At 47.4% G+C, this 23,285-nt stretch overlaps 1 protein-coding gene across 4 annotated transcripts in view; it reads right to left on the reverse strand.

Annotated features, from left to right (window-relative positions):
- Positions 1 to 1,403: 1,403 nt before the first annotated feature.
- Positions 1,404 to 23,285, reverse strand: part of LBH (LBH regulator of WNT signaling pathway) — a 74,553-nt gene continuing 52,671 nt past the window's right edge. For all 4 annotated transcript variants that reach the window (XM_042982234.1, XM_042982233.1, XM_015540580.2 and 1 more), the window contains one exon: positions 1,404 to 4,039. In XM_042982234.1, coding sequence (XP_042838168.1) covers positions 3,851 to 4,039 — 189 coding nt within the window. In that variant the 3' untranslated portion in view covers positions 1,404 to 3,850. The remainder of the gene's footprint in view (positions 4,040 to 23,285) is intronic.

Here is a 23,285-nt window from a genome sequence, read left to right on the forward strand (position 1 = left end):
TAGTATCCTGAAGGATAGTTGAGTTTTGTAAATTGATCTTAGATCCTGCAAGCATGATGAACTCACACGTCAGTTCTAATAGGTTTCTTTTGTGGGGGTGGGGGGCGTAGATTTAATAAGATTTTTCTATGTAAATGATGTTATCTGTGAATTAAACCATTTTATGAGGGGCTACCTTCAAGGAGGCTGTGTTCTAATACATTGCATCTCAGGCTATTAGAAGGAAATAGAGGGACAATCCGGGATGAAGATGATAGAGGGCTGCAAGTTATTCTCAGGACAGCAGATGCACAAATCTCATGGTTTTATTTAGGGTAGTGCTAAAACGGATCCATAGGCTATCAATGCTGGCGGACACTCTCAGCATAGATCACTTGATTATCTATAGTCCCCATGGTTATGAGCCCAGTTGTGGGCCGAGTGAAGGCAAAAATATCCAGCTTTATGTTGGAAAAGTGTCAGAAAACCCTTCCCACAAAGCACCACCTCCCCTCACTGCCACCTCCATGAATCCTCCTTCCTGATCTCTGGGCCTTCCATCCTGTCCCCTCCAACCCCATCTCCAAAGAGCCAGACTGTGTAAAAATGTAAATGATACCATTCTTTGCCCTGTACAGAGAAGAAAATCCAACCTCTTTCCCCAGGTGTCAACAGCCTTCCTGGCACTATTTTCCTGTTCCCACTAGTTAAGCTCATTCCCAGCCTTCTCTCTGATGGAAGCACTCTCTCCGTGCACCTCACCCCCTTCTTCAGGTGTCCATCTTGGCCCTCCCAACAGATACTCTCAGGGCATCCTGTTTTCCCGCCCTTGAACTCACCACACTTATCATTTTACACTAAAGCAGGGCAGTGAGGGCTGAGAATGCTGCCCTTGTGTTTACTCCAATCTCTTAACGATGCTTGTCAATCATAGGCACTCGATGCATGTTTTGAATGACTACCAGAGCTTTTAGTGGCATATATGTCCATCCTTCACCCCCAGTCTTTGTGGATGACCTTACAAGGTACCCTGGGTGTTTCTCTTTCCTTAGAAAGGTGGCATAAAACTGAGGCTGTGTGTTAAAAGCTCCCCATGATTCTAAGCAAAACGAATGCTCGGACCTTGTCCTAGCCACTGAAATCCAAGTCTCTGGGGGTAGAACCCAGGTAGTTGTACTTTTAAAAAGCTTTCCTGGTGATTCTGATGTGCATCCAAAGTTGAGGACCATGGGCACAGAAGGAAAGGCTGCTTTCATTCAGCCAGGTGACAAGAACCATGGGTGGGTTCACCCCGGAAGGGCCAGTGGGCAAGATACGGAAGGGACCCCAGTGGAGCTCCTCTGACCTCAGCCTCTCACAAGAGTTGCATGCTGGTGCCGTGCTCTGCCCGTTCCAATGGAAGAAAGAAGGAAACCAGACCAGAGTGGAAAGCATTTTCAAACTTTATTTACAACTGTCACAGTGACAAAAAGTAGTTTGGAAAAAAAAAAATGCTAGTTTCTCCCTGAGCCTCAAAAAAGAACAGATAGAAGTTACAGGAGGTTCATCTTACAACAGGCATTTTTACTGAAATACTAGGGTTTTTTTTTTTTTTAATACGATCAGTTAGAAATACACACAAGTTACTTAACAAAAAAAAAAAAAAAAAAAAAAAAACCAAAAAACAAAACAACAGGAGGCCAGATAGGAGCTCAGCCACTTGTCTAAGAGTGGCTGGGTCCCTGCAACAGGCTCCCTGCGGCAGGCCCTGACTTTAGTTGTCAGCCCCTGGCCTGCTCAGACTCCAAATGGTCGTACAAAGGCATCTAGCGACCAGCAAAATAATAAGACATCCCCATAAACACACATATACACAAAGTAGATTTGTTATGCAGTTTACAAGCACGTTCCTAGCACACGGCAAGACCAGGACAGATGAGAGAAAGGAGCAGTTGAAAGGGACACAGAAACACAGGATTTTAAAAGGCAAGGCCCCATCCACAAAGGGAGGCAGGTGCGGGATGAGGGAGGGAGGACTCTCTGCAGCCAGAACAGGACCAGTGGGAGCATGAGGGATGCCCTGGCAGTGCGGGCTGCAGGCCTCGCCCATTCCCGAGGAGCTGGAAGAAGTTATTGCCATCGGTGTGTGTGACACAAGCAGACAACACAGGGGGCAGGGCGCGGGGGGCGGGGGCTGGGGGCTGGGCGTGGGCTTCCCAGAACCAAATCCTGCTGAGGTGTTAACCGCGCACCCTCATCCCCCTGCACCCGCTCCCCGGAACCACGCTAGCCTTGAGGTATTAAATACAGCTCTATATACAAGTCCCAAACTGCGGTCCACCCAGACCCACTGGAGAGCTGCAGGGTGCCTCTGCTGGCCCAGTTCGGCCTCCAGGAGGATTTCGAGCTCACCTCTTGGCTGCACACTCATGCTGTGAGCTACAGGAGGTTTGAAGAGTGTGCCCTGCAGCCTGCTGCTCCAGATGGTTCTTAACCATAAGAAGCTCTAAGTCCAAGGCTAGCTTTCTCGCACAACTGTGCCCTTGCAGGGGACAGGGGAGAGGTGGGAGGGATGAGGGCCAATGCTTAGTGCTCCCTCATCATCATCACCGTGCCATCCACCCACCGGCATCCGGAACATCACGAGGACAAGCCAGGGATCTCATGACACCTTCAGTTTCAAACTGCTGCAAGAGAGCCCTGTTACCCACCCCCATCGGCTAAGTCTCAGATTTGGAATCTCCATTCAAGTTCATCTCCCCAACAGGAAACAGAAGGAGCCTCTCCTGCTCTCCACTCGGCTCCCACCAAAAAAAAAAAAAAAAAAAAAAAAAGGGCAGGAGCCCACATGGGAGTGGGTACCTCTGCTAGTCAGGCTGGCTGAGATTGGGAACCACCTCTGTCTGACTGCTATGCCCAGGGGCTGGGGAGGGGTGGGTGTCAAGGAGAAGGAGGGCCGGCCTGGTCCCGCAGCTCTGTGCCTCTCTCAGAACGGAGCAGGCCTGGGGGAGCAGGGGGCAGGGACCTTCGCGTCCAAGAGTCCACCCCGGTCCTTCCACAAGGGTGGGACGTGCTCCCTCTAGTCCCAAAGGGCTGGGCCGGCAGGGGGGAGGGGCGTGCGCAAAAGGGAAAAGCTCAAGAGCGCTGCCTCTTAAGAAACTTCCAGATTACAGCGGGTATGTGAGCCGGCCATGCCACGGCTGGAGAGAGGGTGGAGGAGGAGCCGGGAGTCCTTCCTGCCCACGCCTCACCTCCGGCTGGCTTTGCAGGCAGCCGGTTTCTACTGCTTTTCTTTTCTGCCTCCCGTTAACAGACCAACACAACCAAAATAAAAGCAAAGGCTGGTGGTGGGCAGAACTGGACAGAGAGAGAGAGAGAGATGAACACGTTGTTTTCTGATGCCCCAGCGCTGCTGGCAGGGAAATTCCTGGCTGCACTCCTCTGCTGGATGCTTTCTTTCAAACGTGTATTTTCTCTTCCTCTCCTGTTTGTTCTCTTACCCCAAATGTTCCTCGCTCGCGGTGCACATACCCTATCCCTCCCCCCACCCCCGGAGCGCACTGGAATCCCACTGCTGCCTCTAACCTGCTCCGGGTTCAGCTACTGATCTCAAAGATGCACCACTTCCCCGCACCCCACCCCCCACCCCTGCTCTACGCAGCTTCCTTTCTCAGAAGGCCTTGCAAATTGTCGCAGAGGGCTCCACTGCCCAGCATCTCAAAAAAAGAAAAGGAAAGAAAAGAAAACCAACTCAGTGATTTGCAGGTGCAAAACGGAAGCCATCATTTGACATTTTCAGAACTGCTGTGGCTCACTCCCTTCTTCCATGGGAAAGAACACAGTTCAGGGACAGATGCCGTCTGGTATGGCCCCCAGGGAGGCGGCGGGGACTCTATTGCTCCTTGTTGTCTTTCTCTGTGTCTTCACAGTTGTCCTGCTCGTCCTCCTGGACCACGAACTCCTCGGGGGGCCACCGGAGCTCCCCGCTCTCCACCTCGCCCTCCGTGGGCTCTACCACAATGGAGGGCAGGCGGTCCTTCACTTTGCAGGAGCGGTCAAAGTCCGACGGGTCGGGGAAGATCTGGAAGAAAAACAGAGCAGGTGTCGGGTCACACACAGTACCGGAAAAGAGAAATCCTTTTCCTTCATTTCACATACACGTGCAGAACGGAGCCCCTCCGGAGGGCCCGCCACCGTGCCAGGCTCTCAGGATCCCGGAAGGCGGGAGTCAGGGAGAGGCTTCTGGGGCCAACACAGAAAATTGTGTCTCAGCAGACATTAATCCTGAAGCTGCACGTTTTCAGGGCAGTGCCACCAAATTTGTGGTGCCACTCTGTTCGTGCCTTTTCTTGTCTTTTATTTCCAGATAAAATAATTCAAAATCATGTCACCCAGAGTAAGCCACACCTGTCTGCAGCCAGCATATTACCCCTGCAGTCTAAAGCATGTCACAGGTACCTTGACAGTGAATTCCTCCCAGAGTAATGATCAGCACCTAGTAGAAGCCAGCTCCCAGGTGCTTTACATATATAGTTTGGAACTAATACAGTTGTGCTGGAAAAATAGGTGTTTCTGATACTACCTTAAAGAATCTCAGGTTTGAAGAAGGAGGCTGCCCCAACCATACAGCCTGGAAATGAGTGGTTGTGGAATGGGATTCCAGCCCAGGTCCATCTGACCCACGTGCCCAGGCCCCCAGAACACCCTGCCCCTCAAACAGATGAGTCCTGATCTCTTTGCAACTATAAAGTCAGGGCCAAATCAGGGTTGAGGGCATGACAGGTCCCAGTCACAGGCAAGCCAGGAAGAATTCTGTTCTCACTGTTTTCACCTGTGAGTAACTCCTAGCTCCTTGATGGTTCTATACCTGGAAGAGTCTTTTCAGAGTCCCGCCAATGAGGCTTCTTTTTTAAATGCCTATTGTGTGTCCTGCCTAGAGCTGGGAGAAATCCCAACCCAGGGGATAAAAACGAGGGCCACGAGGGGCTCTGCGGATTCCCTCTGTACTTACTGCCCTATGACTACAGCTGACCCAATTCTCTGCCCAGCAGCTTAAGTACTTAATCTGATGGGCTGCTGGTCCCTTGCCATCCACAGCCTTCGGTGACACACCCGAGAGCGGGAGAGAGGCGCCTCCGTCTGGGACACTGAGGCTTACAGAACACCGATGTTGAGAGCCATGTGGTGCCTTCAGAGCCACCTCTTCCAGCCTCTCCATTTGGTAGATGAGGAAACCAAGGCTCAGAGGGGCCCGGAGACTTGCTCAAGGTCACACACCTTGTTAATGGCAAGAGAAAGGAAAGCAAAATCGGAGTGGATGGAGACACACATTTGAAGAGAGCCTGGAGATTGCCCAAGCCGGGCGCAGATCAAGATAGGCCCACGTCAGCAAACAAGGGTCCTCTCTTTTCGGGAGGTAGCAGAAATGCTCTCCTACAAACTCAAGGCCTTCCCAGCTTTTGTGATGCCCAATCTTATAGCACCCCAGCCCTGAGCACTGCCGTCTCAGTCACAGACCATGTCGCAGGCCACGTCATAGGCCACGTGGGGCTTCCGAGAATCACGGGCCTCAACAAAACCTCCCCAATCCCTGCAGACAAGTGATTATTAACCATTTATCCAATAAAGCCCTATTGCTGGGGATTAAGCCTTAAGCCAGCTGCACAACCAGGCATCATTAAAGACTTAACAGGCTCATAAAAAGTATCGTAATGGCAGCCAGGAGGAAAACAAGCCAGAGGCGGGGTTAGACTAGTTGGGGCGAAAGGAGGCATGGGGACAGTGGACCCACGCTCTAGGTTTTCTCTCCCTGATGGGGCCAGCCCTGCAGTTCTGCCCTTGGGCTGTGCTGTGCACACAGACCTGATGTGCTGAGCAGGGAGAGGGTCGAGGGGCCCAGTTGGGCCCCTCCTCACTTCTCATATGGAGCTGGAGTCTGTCCATGGGGGTGAAGCACAGGTGCCTTCTGTGAATGACCTTTGGGACTGAGCAAGGGGAAGCCTGGCGAGTGGAATGCACGCCACAGTTTTCAAAGCTCTTTCAGACATCCCCTCATGGAGGTGCAGAGAGACCCTGGGCTCTGTGGGACCCATGGAACGGCTAGGATTCAAACTGAGATCTGCTGCTTTCAGTGCCTGTGGCTTTTGAAAAGTGAACGGATGCCCGTTTCACACATAGAAAACTGACCAGGGAGAGTGGGCAAGACTCCGGGCCTTAACCACCCATTCAGCTGCTAGACACTCCAGCTTAGGAGCAAGGATGACCTCTGGGCAGCTAGGTCTAGAAGATGAGCTTCCCAGTCTGGACAGTTGGTCTAAATCTTCAGGACCTGAGACAGAGCTATGACATATCAAAAGGAGATGGCCGCCGGGCTCAGCATGGACCTGGGCCCCTGCCTCTTCCCTCCGACCTCAAGCCCAGGGCTGGGCCTACCTGTGACATCCCAGCAACTGGATTCTAATTATGATCACCCGAGCCAAGTAAGAGCAAAAGGGACAAGACATAGCAAGGCCAGCTGAAGGAGGAGGAGGACAGTGAGAATGGAGAGCATGTCATTTTGTTTCAGGATGGGAATAGGTCTTTAAAATTAGGGTGGGGGGGAATGTTAAAATGATGATGATGGTAATAGAAGATAAGCCAGGCACATTTGGTGGGCAGAATCTCATCCTTTACAATAATCCTATGAAGTATATAGTGATCCCTATTTTATAGATGAGGAAACTGAAGCCCAGAGAAGGCAAGGGACTTACTCAAGGCCACACAGCTAGGAAGTGGCTGAATGGGGACCTGAACTCAGACCTGTAGAACCTCAAATTTGATAACACATTGTGTAAAGCCACAGACCGCAGATTCTCTCTACGTCCATGACATTACTTCTATAACCCCAATCGGGTTATAGACTGCCGGTGACTCAGTTTCTCCTTTTGAGAAGCGAAGCGACCTTCACGTCTCACTAGATGTGTACAACTTCTTGGCAAACACACAGATGATAAAATGCTTTGAGGACATATGCTGAATTCAAACTGGAATGTCCTCTTTGGAGTCGTGTCAACAAGACTACAGTAAGTATTCAATCTCCAAGCAAGAGGCAGCAATACTCACATGGTAATTAAAATAACTCCAAACAATGCCTTTCATACCAGGAGCTGCACAATTAAGTCTTTTAAGTCCTTGGGGGAAGTCTGAGCACTGAACTTCTGATACTGTTCAGATGCCAGAGAACTTTGCTCCCTGAATGGCTCAAAGGAGGTGCCATTAAAATTTTTTTTTTTCCTTTACAAAGCCTGTTAATTGCATTAAAAAAATCACTATAATAATCATACCTTTCCATCAAAGGTTTTATTTTATTATCAAATAATGCCAATTTATGCCTCTGAAAATTGTAGCTGTCTCCAAAGACAAACATGAGCCCAGACCAGTTTCTCATTTCCTCGCATGCAGACAGAAAGCCTTGCAAAGTGTTGCTGAGCATTTTGCCAGCACAATCTTATCTCCGACAGCTGCTTAAGAGGCTGACCCTAAGGAGGTCGAGATTTTTCCACTAAGTCATGCTTTTTAATCATCTAGGCAGCAGAAAAATGAGAGGTTGCAACTGCAATTTGACGGGGTAGGGAAGGCAGTGGAAAAAAGGACTAAAGTCAGACTTGCCAAGCACATGACAGGTAAGGCCGGGGCGGCAGGCCAGCCTGGCATGCTGTTTGCCTGCAGGAACTGGCAGGGAATAAAGAATGGCCCCTGTTCCAAAAAGAAACTGCTTCTGGTTCAACCTCTTACCCCAATGTGCCCCTTGTCTCTGGACTAGGGAAGGGGAAAAAAAAAAAATCCTTTTCTCTTCTCTCTGCAGCAAAGACTCATCTTCAAGAGGTCCAGAAAGGAAGATGGGAGGCTCTGAGAAGCCTTTCCCACCATAACCCCCCTGCATAGGGCAGGGCAGATCTAGAAGTATCCATCCCCAGCTGTGAGTCTCTCAGCCCTGTCCCTCCCTCCCTCTGCGGACATTGGATTCCACATCCAGCTATCCCACTGTCACGCTTGGCTGCCGGAGCTGATGGCTTGGATGAAACTAACAGACACTAAGTTCCTTCCTTTGCAAATGGAGTGAAGTATTGAAGTGCACACACAGCATCCTGGCCGGATCCTGTGTGTCCCACGGTGTGGGAAACAGCAGGCGTTCAAACTTGGCACGAGTGAATTTTATAGAGGACACTTCTCCAGGTGGCCTCTAATCCCAACAAGCCCTGACATTTTGGGAACTCAAATGGGTTCACTTGAAAGGTCAAGGGAGCTTTAGAACCCTCTACGAGGAAGAAATGGTCTGTGAGATGTAGTTTGGGTGCCAATATACTGGAATTTCTGGCTGTATGGATGACAGCTGTCCATTAGGACTTTCTTTGATAATGGAAATGTTCTGTCTCTGTACTAACAGTAGCCAGTAGCCACATTGGCTATTGAGCACTTGAGATGAGGCTAAATTGTTAAATTTTCTTTAACTTTTATCAATATAGACTTATCTATGTAAATATAAATTTAAATTTAAATAGCTGCATGTGGCTAGTGGCTACTGCACTGGGCAACGCAAACATAAATAGTTAAATACGAGGACCAGGAAAACAGGCTGGTCCAGGAAAACTGTCAGGATGTTTGGTTGATGGACCAACATGGGCAGCCTCACAGCAGAGTAGTCTGGGGTTGGGGGTGAGGAATTAGAAGGCTTTTCGCCTGAATGTAAGAATTGCTGGTCAGTCAGCTCCCATTTCACCCATGGAGGGGAACTGAGAGGTAATATCAAATCTCCAAAGGCCTGAAATTTGGGGGCCTAGCTATCAACTGTCTGCCTCTAAGCCAGGTGACCTAAACCTGGCTGCCTCTGCAGTGGGGAGAGAAGAGAGATGTCTGGCACCTGGGATGGAAAATGTGAGCAATTCTGGTGGGAACAGCCCCTCCCCTGAGTGCACGCGTCCCTCAGCCATCATTCCTGACAAACGACTCACAAGAGCTGGCCACAAAGAGGGTGGAGGGCTCGGCAAAGAGCTGAGAGATGCTAACAGGGAAAGCGGACACCAGCCAATGCAGGAGATGAAAGGTGGCTAAATGGATACAAAGGGCTAATTACCAGCTCTGCAAGCTGAGACCTCAGGGGCCTGGGCATCCTGCTTCTCTGTGCTGGGCTGTCACAGAGGGATGGGGTGGGGTGGAGAGGGGAGGGAGGGCAGAGGCCCTGAGGTGAATAACCTGGCAGTCCCTGAGGCGCTGGGAGGGATCTGCCTCCGAACACAAAACCAGTGAGCCTCTCCCCTCTCGGGTTCCAGAGCGGGGATAATCAACCTCAAACCTGCAATGGAAAATCGCCATTCCCACAGGTGGTAGGCCAGGAGTCTGTAAGACTTGGCTTTTACTTTGTCACCCATTTCTTATTACTTCTGTGACCTTGCTCAAGTCATTTTAACTTCTCTGAGCTTCAGTTGCCAGAGTAAAATGAGGAAGGAATTTCTGCTTTATAGTATCATTGGCATGATTACATGCAGCTCCATGTTGAGTACCAGCATGGTACCCGAGGGGCTCAAAGCTGTGGTGGCCGATTCCCGAACTCTTCTCTTCATCTATAGATGGGGATTAATGTTCATTCCCATCTTATAGTGCTTTGGAGAGAATCAAATACCGGTATGTGTGAACATGTTCTGTAAACTTGGAATTCCTAATAATGGTTCTTATTAGGTAAAACTGCGGTCCCCAAGGAACGCTTAGAGTGAGGGACTGAAAAGTCAATAGTCCCAATTGCTTGGGACGGGCACAAGTGAGCAGAACTCCTGGGTGTGCACTCACAATTCTAGGCCAGGTTCTATGGAGAAAGGATTTTGACTTTATCACTTCCCTCCCAATGCTTCCCAGGGTTTGGGTTGGGCCAGCTGGAACAAAAGCCACTGCCTTGGTCCAGGACCTAGTCTAGTCTTCAGTGGATTCCCTGTAGCTAGTGATCTTCCCATCATGCACCACCCCACCCCCACAGACCTTTCTAGGGGCCTGCTGCCTCTCAGCTTCCCTAAGTCCGGGTTTCTTCTTTTTCTTGGAGAAAAACAATGGATTGGCCTTGTGTGTTTATTCCTTCCTAGGAGGGGCTGGTTTATAACAATGGGCAGATCTCTACCAGCATCCTGCTCTGCCAAGGGCTGAACGAATGAGCAGCAGCTAATCCAAACGAAAAGTCACCCTGCTTTTTGACCCCTAACAATATCCAAAGGCAAGAAATATATATGTTCTTTGAAACATTTGCCTCCTGCTATTGTACCACCACCACCGCCGCCATCATCATCATCATCGTTATTTGCATTTTAATGACTTTTCAAAGTGAAACGTGGCTGGTAAGAACAGAAAGAATTATAGCAAAGGGACAGAGTGGTTCCTAACTAGATTCAGGGAGGAAGAACAGTCTCATCTCCATTGGGATGCTAGTCACCTCCTTCTCTCCATCCGTGACACTTTCACTATGCTCAAATCCCCCTGGCCTGGGACTACAGAATATCCACCTCACCCTCTCCTACCCTTCTCTGGTGTCTCTAATCCTATGGGAGACTTGAGGAGAGATTTAAGGCTTTGTAACAACTGTTGGATCTCCTTCCTTTGGATTAAAGATGCTTAAGCCTCCAGCCCCGAAACTTAAAAGAAAAGGAAATCCTCTAGATAAACACCATCCTTCATAAACATCTCTCAAACACACACCCATCCTGCAGGTCAAGAGTTCCAAATTCCAATTAATTAGCACTAATTGCTGCTGATAACTCCGGGCCCAGTGAGTTGACAGGGCTTTTGGAATGTTAAAGAACACTTCTCTCAAAGTTCTTCAGGGCAGTGAGAAAGAGACTGCAGTTATCTGGCATAGATGATTTCAAATCCCCACATCCTACCATCCTAAGGACTATATTAGCATTGCCCTTTAGAAAGAAGACTTGCCTCCTGGTCACCTCTGGGCCTCTAGGGATGACAGATAGCTTTTTTTCATCCCTCTCCATTGGTACAGCCAAATGTCCCAGAGCCACACCTACTCTCTCTCAAAAAGCCTAGACTGAGGCGGCCAACCATTCCTTCATTTTCCATTTTGGAGACAAAAGTCTTGAATATTTGGCCTAGTCCCACAGCCATCCCACCCTTGTGTGGAGTCCCCTTCCGAACCCCTACCACACATGGCTCCCAAAGACATCCCTGCATGGAAACAAGTCTCTCAAGTTTCTGAGGATTCCCTTACAGCCCTGCCCCATGGCTTTAGCTCGGCCGTCATGCAAAACCACCACCTCTGTGGCACACTACCAGGTCATTTGGCTTTTGGCTTCACAGTGTCTCCTGATTCTTACACCCCTGCTCTAGGCATCATCCTAGGCTTTTCTTCAGACAGCTTCCCGGCTTCTCCTGTCCATCAGAGGAGGAGGATTCCCCAACCTACAGCTGCACTTCCACTTTCCCACCTTCTGTGAAACATCTCCATTTGGATGACACCCATCATCTCCAACTCAACTTGTCCCAAAGTGGGGTCATCAGCTAATATACCTATCTTTCTTTGAGTTAAAAACATTATTTTTTCTTCCCAAATAGGAAGTGTTGCTTGATAGCAGGTCCTATAAAAGACCTGCTGGAGATTTTAGTTGGTCAGAGCTGCAGTATTGATGCCACAACATGGATACAAACAGGGCTGTATTCCTAGAGGCTGTCTACACTAACAGGGAGGTGATGGCCCTGCTGTCCTCTGATCAGACATATTCTTTGTTTAATCTAGAGCAGCCATTCTCAAAGCTCATATCCCAAGGTCTTTTCATGGAAGGAGTGTACATGGGGTTAAAATATTTTCTTAATACAAAGATGTTATTTGCCTTTCTCTCTGTGTTGACACCTGCACTAATGGCATAAGGAACACTGGTGGGTGAAACTGCTGGCACCCTGGCAAGAATGAATGGTGTAGCAGCAAACTGTACTTACAGGTATTATATTCTTTACCACAGCACACAATAAAAAAAAAAGACTTAGTATCCTTGACAAAGCTGTAAAACTTAACTTTTATTAAACATTGACTCTTAATTTTTTTTAATGTTTATTTATTTTTGAGAGAGAGAGAGAGAGAGAGAGAGTGGGGGAGGGACAGAGAGAGAGACGGAGACGGAGGGTCCAAAGCAGGCTCTGCACTGACAGCACAAAGCCTGACGCGGGGCTCGAACTCATGAACCTTGAGATTATGACCTGAGCCGAAGTCAGTCGCTCAGCTGACTGAGCCACCCAGGTGCTCCTAAATATTGACTCTTAGGTACATGTTGCTTTAGTATTCTATGTGATGAAATGGAAAGCCAGCAGACAGCTCGCTGCTGCTGTACTTCAGAGCACATCTCAAGGAAGAGCACGCGTGCAAAGGAGTTGCCAGCTGAACTAGCCACTATTTCCACGGAACACCATGGTTACTTGAAAAAAATGATGGCCCAACAAACCATGGTTATTTTGACTTGGGTATTTGGGGGACATGTCCTCAAAAGTGAACAAAACAAGCATGTCACTTCACAGAAAATGACTAATATTTGTTACCAATGATAAAAATCAAACTTTCAAGCATAAATCATATCAGCCACCATAACCTTGTCAGCTTCCTAATTACTTGAAGACTTTCTGATGAGACCAGTAAAGACATGAACAAATGTGACTTTTTGACATTTTATAATGACACGTGTCAACATTTGGAAGACCTGTCTTGTTCAGCCAACGTGTGTCTTCCAAATGACCGACGCACCACATCACAAAACCAAACATGGGTAAAAGACTCATTCAAAGTGTAAGACAGACTACTGGGTTTTAATGTAAGAGTACAACTACTTTGTTGATGAGATTTCAGATTCCATGTTGCTACTAACCTTTAAGAAACTACCACTTGCTGAGTTTTGGTGAAATACCAAAGAAAAATATCTGAATAAGGCTATTAAGATATTTCTTCCTTTTGTTAGCTTTTCTAATATATCTGCATAGGCCCAATTTTCTTTATTTACTCCAACCAACACTTATTGTAACAAATTGAATGCAGAAGCAGACATGAGAGGCTAGCCATTTTCTGTTAAGCCAAATATTAAACAGGTTTGCCAAAATGTAAAACAATGCCTTTCTTCTCACTAAACTTTTTTTTATGTTAGTTTGGTTTTGAAAACATATTTGTCTTTATTAAGAATTGTTATTTATATTAACATGCGATGGTTTTACAGTTATTTTAAAATAGAGTTTTTTAAATATTTTCTAATTATATTTGAAAGAGAGAGAGAGAGAGGGAGGGAGACAGTACTTGAGTGGGGTAGGGGCAGAGAGAGACACAGAATCTGAAGCAGGTTCCAGTCTCTGAGCTGTCAGCACAGAGCCTGACGCTGGTCTCAAACTCATGAACTGTGAGATCATGATCTGAACTGAAGTTGGAAGTCCAACCAACTAGGCACTTGGTTTTACTGGTTTTTTTAAAGAATTTCATTTACTTATTTATTTATTTAGAGACAGAGCGTGTGTATGAAAGCGAGCGGGGGAGGGGCAGAGAGAGAGAGACAGAGAGACAGAGAGAGACAGAGAGAATCCCAAGCAAGATCTGCACTGCCAGCACAGAGCCTGACACGGGGCTTGAAATCATGAACCATGAGATCATGACTTGAACCAAAATCAAGAGTCTGACACCCAACCAACTGAGCACCCAGGCACCTTGGTTTTACTGTTATTATAAAGGAGTTAATACAGAAAATTTTTACACATTCTGTTTTAATATCAAAAGATATGATCCACATAAACAAATACCTCTGGGGGTCCTAAATAATTGTTAAGAATGGAAAAGGGGCTGAGATCAAAACATTCGAGAACTGCTGACCTAGAGAAAGAAAAAGCACCCTCGGGAAGATGACCACATAAGTCAAGGTTGAAGGACAGTATGTTTTCAGACTGAAAAGATTTGAGAGGAGCATAAAGCTGCCTTCAAACAGCCGGAAGGCAGACATGAAGAAAAGAGAGCAGATTTTTTAATTCCAGAGGGTGGATCTATCTAGGATCAGGGTGGAGGATCTCACCTCATCATACAACAGTCTAACAGAAGTAATAGCATCGGCCCTCTCCCCTAGAGATGGGGAAATCAAGGCCAAAAGAGGTGATGTGAGTTTCCTTAGGCGACACAGACAGAAGCCAAGCCAAGATTAGAAACCAGTTATCCAGATTTGTAGTCCATAATCTTACAGCTCTGAGAGGTTCTGAAATCCACGTCACCGGCTGTGTCCAAAGAGCACCCAAGTGACCCAACGTCATGCCACTGTTGCATGCGCTCCCACGTCTGAGATGCTAGAGTGTCACGGTTGGATTCCACTTTTTGTTTGTATACTCTCTAAAAGAATTTTGAAAAATTCTGTCATTTCACTCATTTTTATTTATTTATTTATTTATTTATTTATTTATTTATTTATTTTTTAACGTTTTATTTATTTTTGAGACAGAGAGAGACAGAGCATGAACGGGGGAGGGGCAGAGAGAGAGGGAGACACAGAATCGGAAGCAGGCTCCAGGCTCTGAGCCATCAGCCCAGAGCCTGACGCGGGGCTCGAACTCACGGACCGCGAGATCGTGACCTGAGCTGAAGTCGGCCGCTTAACCGACTGAGCCACCCAGGCGCCCCCATTTCACTCATTTTTAAATCGACACCTGAAACTTCTGATATATCATAAACATCAACGTTTTAAAATAAAATGTTTATACCATTCTTTTAAATGTACCCAATGCCTTGTATAAGCATTTAAAAAAAATTTTTTTTAATCTTTATTTTTGAGAGAGAGAGAGACAGAGTGTGAGTGGGAGGGGCAGAGAGAGAGGGAGACATAGCATCTGAAGCAGGCTCCAGGCTCTGAGCTGTCAGCACAGAACAGAGCCAGACGCAGGGCTTGAACTCACAAACTGCGAGATCATGACCCGAGCCAAAGTCAGACGCTCAACCAACTCAGCCATTCAGGCGCCCCTGTACACAATGCCTTATAAACACCAAAGCAACTTGGTGTCAACCCTCACCCGTTAAAAAACTCATAAACAAGCTCTTAAATTTTATCCTTTTCTCTGTTTGAAAATGTTTCTCCATTCTACTGTTCTATAGAATTTTAACTTAATAGAAGCTTTTAGTCATGAGGTTTTCTCATACTTCTCTGCAGCAAAGAAATGTATTTATGGATATAAATTGATAGTTAATATTTGTATATCAAATGACCCTAAGGCCTGTTAGGGAAAAAAAAAATCTGGATTGGTTCATTGCAGCTATTAGTATATAACTGATCAATAAAATACCACAAATAATTGTTACATACGAAAAGTAATCTTTTTTATTGGTTTCTTAATGTGATAGATAGTGGGATTTATGGAGCTTCCCAGTCAGTAATATTTTGAATGGCCCATTTGTTTGGTTCCCTCAGGGCTTCAACACCCTGGGGAAAGTACCTTAAAAGATTCAGGAGGGCAAGACACAAGTCCTTCTCTTATAAAAGAGGAGGAAAAGAGCACCTGGGTGGCTCAGTTGGTCAGTCAGACTTCGGCCTGAGTCATGATCTTGCGGTTTTTGAGTTCAAGCCCCACATCAAGCTCTGTGTTGACAGCTCAGAGGCTGGAGCCTGCTTCAGATTCTGTGTCTCCCTCTCTCTCTGCCCCACCCCTTTTTGTGCTCTCTCTCTCTCTCTCAAAAACAAACATTAAAAATATAATAAAAAAATAAAACAGGTGGAAGGCAATCTTGACAGGAAAGGTAGGGAAAGAAAACCGGAGAAGCCCGTCTTCAGGAAATGCAATGTTAGAAAAGCAACAGAAGGAAGCTGAAGATGTGGAAATAGGTTTCCCGAAAATGCTCTCTGCTGTCACATCCCTTGGAAAGTTCCTGTGAACCCCAGGGCAGCTGTCCTCTGGTGTTAACACTTTGTTAAAACATCAAGTAGTACATACATAGAACATCATTAAGAAGTCATTTGGCATGAAAACCTCTAATATTAGGGTGCCAAGGAAAATAGCCAGGAAGGATCCTAATGCTCCAACTGTCACATCTGAGGGGGCAAATGACCAAAGAAATACGGAAATCATAATGGAGTGTTAGCTGATCTTTAAGAATGCTTTCATCTAAGAGGATACAACGGTTGAAGAAAAGAAATTCCTTCATGATAACAATAGTGATGCCAGCATTGGGAAGTTGGACACCACTGAAATTATTTATCCCTCCATGTCCACATACACATTATGGCTCAATTATATTTTTTCCTTACTCATTTGTTTAAAAAATATTTTTAAAAAATGAAACAATATCACCACACAGATGGAAAACTAGTATTGCTTGTCATAGGCGGTAACCATGAAAATACACTAACATTTGTGAAGTTTGTCCGAGTAACACCTAAATTGACTAGTCTGTGAATCCTACTGGAACATCGGCTTAGGCTGTTTACTTGTTGCCAAGAAGCTGAGGCTTGCACAGTTGTTGGGTAAAAAGTCCCTGAGCACTGTGCCCAAAACTTCCATTATATTCAGATCTACTTCTAAGAGCACAGTCCCTCCTGAATTCCGAAGCAATATTTCTAAACCATGACCATTCCATGAGCCAGACCTGGAGCCCCAGAAAACCAAGATGGCCTAAGGGACTACCCGAATGTCCATCCAAATTTCATGGGTCTCCAGGCAGAGGCGATTTCACTAGTCTTCCTCAAGGTCACGTGGTGCTCCAATGTCATTAATAGAATAAAGGAGACAAGGAGAGCAATCACTGACCCATTTATATCTATAATCCAGAGTGTGTCAATCTGCCCACAATGGGACAAAAATATAATCACCAGCTATTTTGCAATGCTGGCTAAATACAGCCTAAGCATCATTGTTATCATCTCTGCTCAAAATAAGCAATTAACGAACTAAAGGAAGATGTACAACATCTAAACACTCTGAAATAACCAAACACCTTTCTGACTCTACCCACAAAGTTCCTCCATGATCCCAACTCTACAGATTTTACACCCCTGAAATTCTGTGTGCTAGAGCTTTCCAGACAAGAAGCTTATATTTTGATAAACACTTCTATTTGTTTTGTTTTTTAAGGTCATATATAATCAAGAGGCTTAATGATGTTGAATCTCTTTGAATCAGTAGCTGTACTTCCAAGAATTATTCCAAGGAAAGAAATCAGGCCTGTGCAGAGATTTATGTAAAATAATGTTCAGAGCAGCATTCTTTGTAGGAACAAAATACGCCACAACCAAAGATTCAGCAGTAAGAAGTGGCACATCACGAAATGAAACACCATTTTACAAAGAAAAACAAATGGACATAGTTACAAATTATAGTAAGTGAAAAAAGACTCACTAGAGCGTATGTATACGCTCTCTAGATATTATATGTATATAATAAATATACATATTTGTCTCAATTTTGTCTTTTTAACATAAAGACATACAAAAATACTAGAAGCAAACATACCAAAATATTTCAGTGATAGAAATATGGTGGATTTTTTTGTATTTTAAATTTTTCTAAATTTCTAAAAGGAATAAATATTACCTTTTTAATTATAACACACACACACACACACACACACACACACACACACACACAGCATCTTTTGACTTTAAAACTCTGTCCTAAGACTCTACTCTGAGGAAAATAGTATTAACTATAGACAAAGATTTATACATAAAGTTATATATAAATTTTCACATTATTTATAGGAGGAAAAACTTATACAATCTAAAAGTTTTCAACAACTGCAGAATGGTAAAAAGAATCATGTTGTAACCGTGGGACATGACATTGTTCAGTTATTAAAACTGCTGGCTTTAAAGCCTTTTTAAGACAAGTTGTAATGATGTGATGCTGATGACTTATACACTGTGAAGTAAAAAAGGCACAACACAACTGTGATTTTGGCTACCTGAAAATACAAGTGCGCTGGAAAAGAAGGGAAAAGTTGCTACAATGTGAACAGCTGTGACTCAGGCATGGTGGGGTTATGATGATTTAGAAAACAAAAAGGTTAAAGAAAGTTAAAATTCCATCACGGGCAGAGGTTACTTTTAAAATTTGAGGAGTAAGCGAAAGAACAATAAAATACGTACTTTATCGGTGAAAATATAAACTAACTGGGAAGAGGGAAAAGGAAGAGAAAATTTTCCTATAATCTCAACACTCCAATCTAAAACAACCACTATTAACATTCCACCGTCTGCCCTTTTGGTCATGAGGGAGTGCGTGTGAGAGAGTGTGTGTGTGTGTGTGCGCGCGCGCACCTGTTCATGTGAGTGTCTGCAAGTGTGTGTGTGTGTGTGTGTGTGTGTGTGTGTGTGTGTGTGCGCGCGCGTGCACATATGTATGAGTATATGAGTCTCAGCAAGCACCTCAGGGTCGGTCCACAGAGATCAGTGGCTGAGCTCAGTGCTGCCCACACCCCTTGGGCTAACAATGGTGATCTATTAAATTAGAGCTTGTACACAGGGCCGTGTCTGGAGAAAACATTTAGGAATTTGGGAAAGCAGGGATGCCTCTCAAATGCAGGGTGGATGAGTGTTCTACAAAGCAAAGGCAGAAGGTGAATTCAAGGTGTACTATTAATTCTGTCTGGGAACCACCTTCAGATTCAAGTTAGGATAAAGTCAGACCTAGAAATCTAACACCTCTGAACTGAGATTTGTGAAGGCCCTCCTGGCTCAGGCCATTTCTACTCTGGGGGAGAGATCCAGAACCTACCTTCCCATTGGCTCCAATAAAATTCATGGCTGAGCAGCAAGCAGTCAGTGCTGCCCTGGCTACATGTTTGGGTGCCTCTTCTCTACAGTTTACCTAAGAAAGGACCTTCCGACAGTGCCAGCAAGGCAACGGATTCTAGTTGGCGGGGGGGGGGGGGCGGGGGGGGTGGGGGGGGGGGAAGAGCCCAAACTTCCCTTAAATTCAAAATGCTAGCTGAACAACAGTCTGGAGAAACTGAGAAACTTCTGGCAACTTTTAATTTTTTCCCCAGGTCTGTGCAGGAAGGAGCCCTCCCCCAGCCAAGGGGGGAAGCAGCAGAAGCAGGATTTGATTTGCTGATAAAGAACCCTCCCAGGGTGGGCTCAGGGACAAGGGAAGGGCAAGCGGGGCGGTGAGAGGTAGCAGAAGGGTCCAGCAGCTAAGAGACTGGAAAGAAGTAAGACCCTGACAACTCTGAGCCCCATGTGAATGAGGGCCTGTTTTCATATCCTCTGAGGATTATTTCAGGACTCGGGCCTGAAAGATCATTTCAGGACATTCACTAGACACCCAGGAATAGCTCTTGGCTCCAGTGGCAAGATTCGCCACCCAAACTCACCCCTTTCCCTAAGGGTACAATCCTCCTTTCTATTCGACTTGGAAGACTGGGCCGATGTCAGGAAGGTGCTGATCCTATAAAAATCTATGCCGTGGGACAGCCGAGGTAGAGGGAAAGGGAGAGAGGAAGGTCTGATCGATCCTTCAGCACTCACCGTGCAGCTGTTCGCGGGACACTGTGGCCGGCACCATAGGAACAGAGCAGTCTAAGACACAGCCCCCCACGCTGCACAGCGATGAACATATCACCACCTGAGAGGCGTCAGGCCTGACACAGGCCCTTTGACAGAAGGCTGGTTGCTTGATTCTAGCATGTAACACGTTGGCCAGGAAAGCAAAGAAAGCCCGTTCTCTCCCTGGCCGTGCCACAGACTCACCGTTGTGACCACATCGCGTGTGTTGGGGGGGGGCGAGGGCGGGGGAATCCCCCAGGGGACCAATTCCAGCCTTCTGTAGGCCTCAACCCGGGGTGGGGCGGGGGGGGGGTGCATTCCAGACTGTAAACATGACGTGTATGTCAAGGCTTTGGGTATACAAAGGAAGGTGCTAGATCCCTCATACAACCTAGAGTTGATATGAACAGGGTGGGCACTGACTCGAAGAGAGATTGCATGTGCAGACACAAACCCACTTGGAAACAAAGCCTTCCTGCTACACTCTGTGGCCCTAACTGGCTGTTTGGCATCACATTATTAAGATTTGTACTAAGGAGGGAGCGGAGTGGAGGGGGTGGGGATAGAAAAAGGAAAACTTGCTGTGATTTTGGCAACATGTCGTGTCCATGGCTGGATATCTCCTGCCAAATGCTTTGCAATTTTAGCTTTATTTCTCTCCAGGGACAATCGAGGGCTTTTTAAGATGATGACTTCCTAGTGACCATGGGACTTCCGTGAGGCCACTCAGCAGGGCTTCCAAAACCCTTGAGAACATAGTGGGGTACCACAACTGGGAAGGGATACAGGGGCGTGAGGAGGAAGAGACAGAGCTGGTGAAGGAGTCACCAGGCATGGCCTCCTGAGCAGAGGCTTGTGGGAAGCGGAGACAGGGACTCAGAGCTCCAGCCTCTCTGAGGGCTGAGCCTGAGGAGGAAGCTCAACCAGTCACTTGCTGCACCGGGTGCATTTGCACAGCGGGGGACACCCAGGGAGAGCCAGGCTCAGGGGTCTTCATAAAGAAAGGCTCTGCACAGAAGGTGTTTCTGAACTGCTGCTTGACTTCAGAGATTAACCCAAGCCTGTTGGCTGAGACAGGAGCTGCTGCTTCTGATAAAGGGAAGTGGTAGGTGCAGGGTGCGGGTAGGGGGGCGGGCAGGTGGAGTCGGCTGTCATTGGGCCTTGCAGATAGAAGAGAGCTAACACTCAGGCTCTCAGACTCTCAGACTGCAAGAAGCAAAGGACAGAACTGTGGCGAGAGGTCAGCCCCCCACTCTCCCTCCTCCCTATGGTGCCAAACCCAGGATATCCCTCCCTCCTCCTGTCTTAGGAAGCAACGGGGAAGACGCAGGGAAGCCCTGAGCTCAGGGGATCAAAGGGAAAGCACAGGACGCAGAACGCTGTGGTGTGTGAAGAGCTAGCTCCTTCTGATTTACGGCACATCCTCCCGGCTTCCCCGAGGAGAGCCCGCTGCCTAGCGGACTGGCGGATGGATGTCAAATGGTAGGAGTACGTGACCAAGAACAGCAACAGGGATACGAAGGACAGCCAGTGACAGACACGCATGCCGATCACAGAGGAATTTAAAAAGCTTAGGGAAGGACAGAGTTATCAGATCTCGGTCTGGATGCTTTAGAAGGGGCAGTTTTCAGAGAAAACCAAGGAGCCATACCTCTGTCTAGAACTTAGTGAGGGCAATGCAATCGCGGAAGTCTCAGCACTGTGCTGGGGGGCAAGTCAGGCAGCAAAGCCAGAATGCCCACAGCCCTTGGGTCGTGGCAGTGGCAGTGTCTATAGGCAAACTCTCAGGACCCTTCCCCACACAGGACCTGGGCCGATTCAGGTGCAGCATAAAAGGAGGCCCAGCCTGGGGCGCCTGGGTGGCGCAGTCGGTTAAGCGTCCGACTTCAGCCAGGTCACGATCTCGCGGTCTGTGAGTTCGAGCCCCGCATCAGGCTCTGGGCTGATGGCTCAGAGCCTGGAGCCTGTTTCCGATTCTGTGTCTCCCTCTCTCTCTGCCCCTCCCCTGTTCATGCTCTGTCTCTCTCTGTCCCAAAAATAAATAAAAAACGTTGAAAAAAAAAATTAAAAAAAAAAAAAAAAAAAAAGGAGGCCCAGCCAGAGAGGCATAAAAATGCTACATCCTTAGAGCCCCCAGAGCCCAGGGAGGGCCCCGCCAGGCAGCCGCTGACCTGCTTCCTTGAACTGGGGAAAGTAAGAAGGTGTAGGCTGCAGACATTCCTGTCCCACGGGTGGGTCAGAGAACAGGGGGTCCACAGCCACAGTACAGGGAGGTAGCTGCAGCAATTGGGGACCTAAATGTCCTCCCGGGGACCCTCCCGCTCAGCCCCAGTGAACGGACTGCTTACCCGCAGCCTGCCCAACAGGTACTCAGACTTTTGAGTAACCATTTACTCACCCACCCAGCCAGGTGTCCTGGTTCATGCCAAGTGGGTGCACAGACATGGACCTCACATACGGAACGGACTCTCTAAATAAAGTTCAGATGCACCAAGGCACTGGCTCCGCTGATTTGTATACAGGCTCACAAAATGACACTATCATCCTAGGCACGAGAGGTAGGGCTTTACCTGAACTTTTCAGAGGATAAAAAGGCATTTATCTGAAGCCTTGACAGGCATGAGCTGAGGCAGCCCTTTTAAAAACCTTAAAGTAGAGGTGAAGATGGCCAGCTTTAGGATCAGAAGACTCAACTTCACCAGAACAACCACCAGCCACTTCGCACCTGCTCTGTGAAAGCCTGGAGCCAACAGGCACCTTGGGTTGGGGAGGTGATGGCTGATGGGCACAGAGAGGGAAACAAGGCATCCCCTGCCCTCAGAGACCTGGGCAGGGAGAAGGTCAGGCAGGACCTGCATCCTCAAAGCCTAGGGAAACATCGTTTCAAAGCACACCGGCCAGAGGTGTTGAAAGAAGAAAGAGGTCCCATCTGGGGCAGAGAGATTAGGAAAGCTTCATTCCGGGTAGGTCTGGAAGGTGGGGGAATGACTGACAAAGTCCAGTGTGCCTATTTATTTTCTGACCTTGTTTCAAGGTCGAATCACAAGCCTGAGATTCTATTTCATCTGCCAAGTCGGGATTGATGTCTCCTTCCCACTTTCAGTTCCTTGGAAAAGCAGGTCTTGGTAAAAGCCATGTACTATTATTACCCTCAGGAAGAAGGCCAAGAACAGAGTTCTGAGATGTCCCGCCCCAGATCTGAGCCCAGAGGATGAGCTATCCAGCCAGCGCAGTCCCAGCCAATCCCCAGAGCTCTGGTGGGAATGCGTTTCATTGGGTGACATTGGCTTTGAGGGGACCCAGAGGATATCGGTCATATGACAATTGTCAGATCAGCTCGCTGTAGAGCCCCGCACGTGGCATAAACAGGGACAAACCAAAGGGGTATTGGGACACACAACAAAGTTAGGTTAGAGGTGGAGGTGCTCTCTTGCAGTCCTAATTTTCTTTCAAGGCCCAGCCCCAAGTCGGACGTTCCAAGCCTTCTCGTTGCCATCCACACCTGGACTGACCATGGCTTTGCATTGCTTTACCAGACTGCCTATGTTCCAGTTATGGTGCACATGCTGGTTTCCCTCTGCGCAGCGCCCGCCCACAGCGCACTGCACACAGCCGATGCCCAGTAAATGTGGCCTGGTTAAAGATTACACCCTCCCCCCACTTCTCTTCATCAGGCAACCAGAGGACCTTTCTGAAATCTTGTGACAAGAGTGCTTTGAAGTTCCAGGTAAGAGATCTTGGAACTGGACAGTCGCCCCCACCCAGGTAGCAGGAACAGATTTCCTGAGCGGCCGTGAGAACTGGGCCCTCAGGCCAGCACCA

The sequence above is a fragment of the Panthera tigris genome, chromosome A3 (genome assembly GCF_018350195.1).
Source record: "Panthera tigris isolate Pti1 chromosome A3, P.tigris_Pti1_mat1.1, whole genome shotgun sequence".
Lineage (NCBI taxonomy): Eukaryota > Metazoa > Chordata > Mammalia > Carnivora > Felidae > Panthera > Panthera tigris.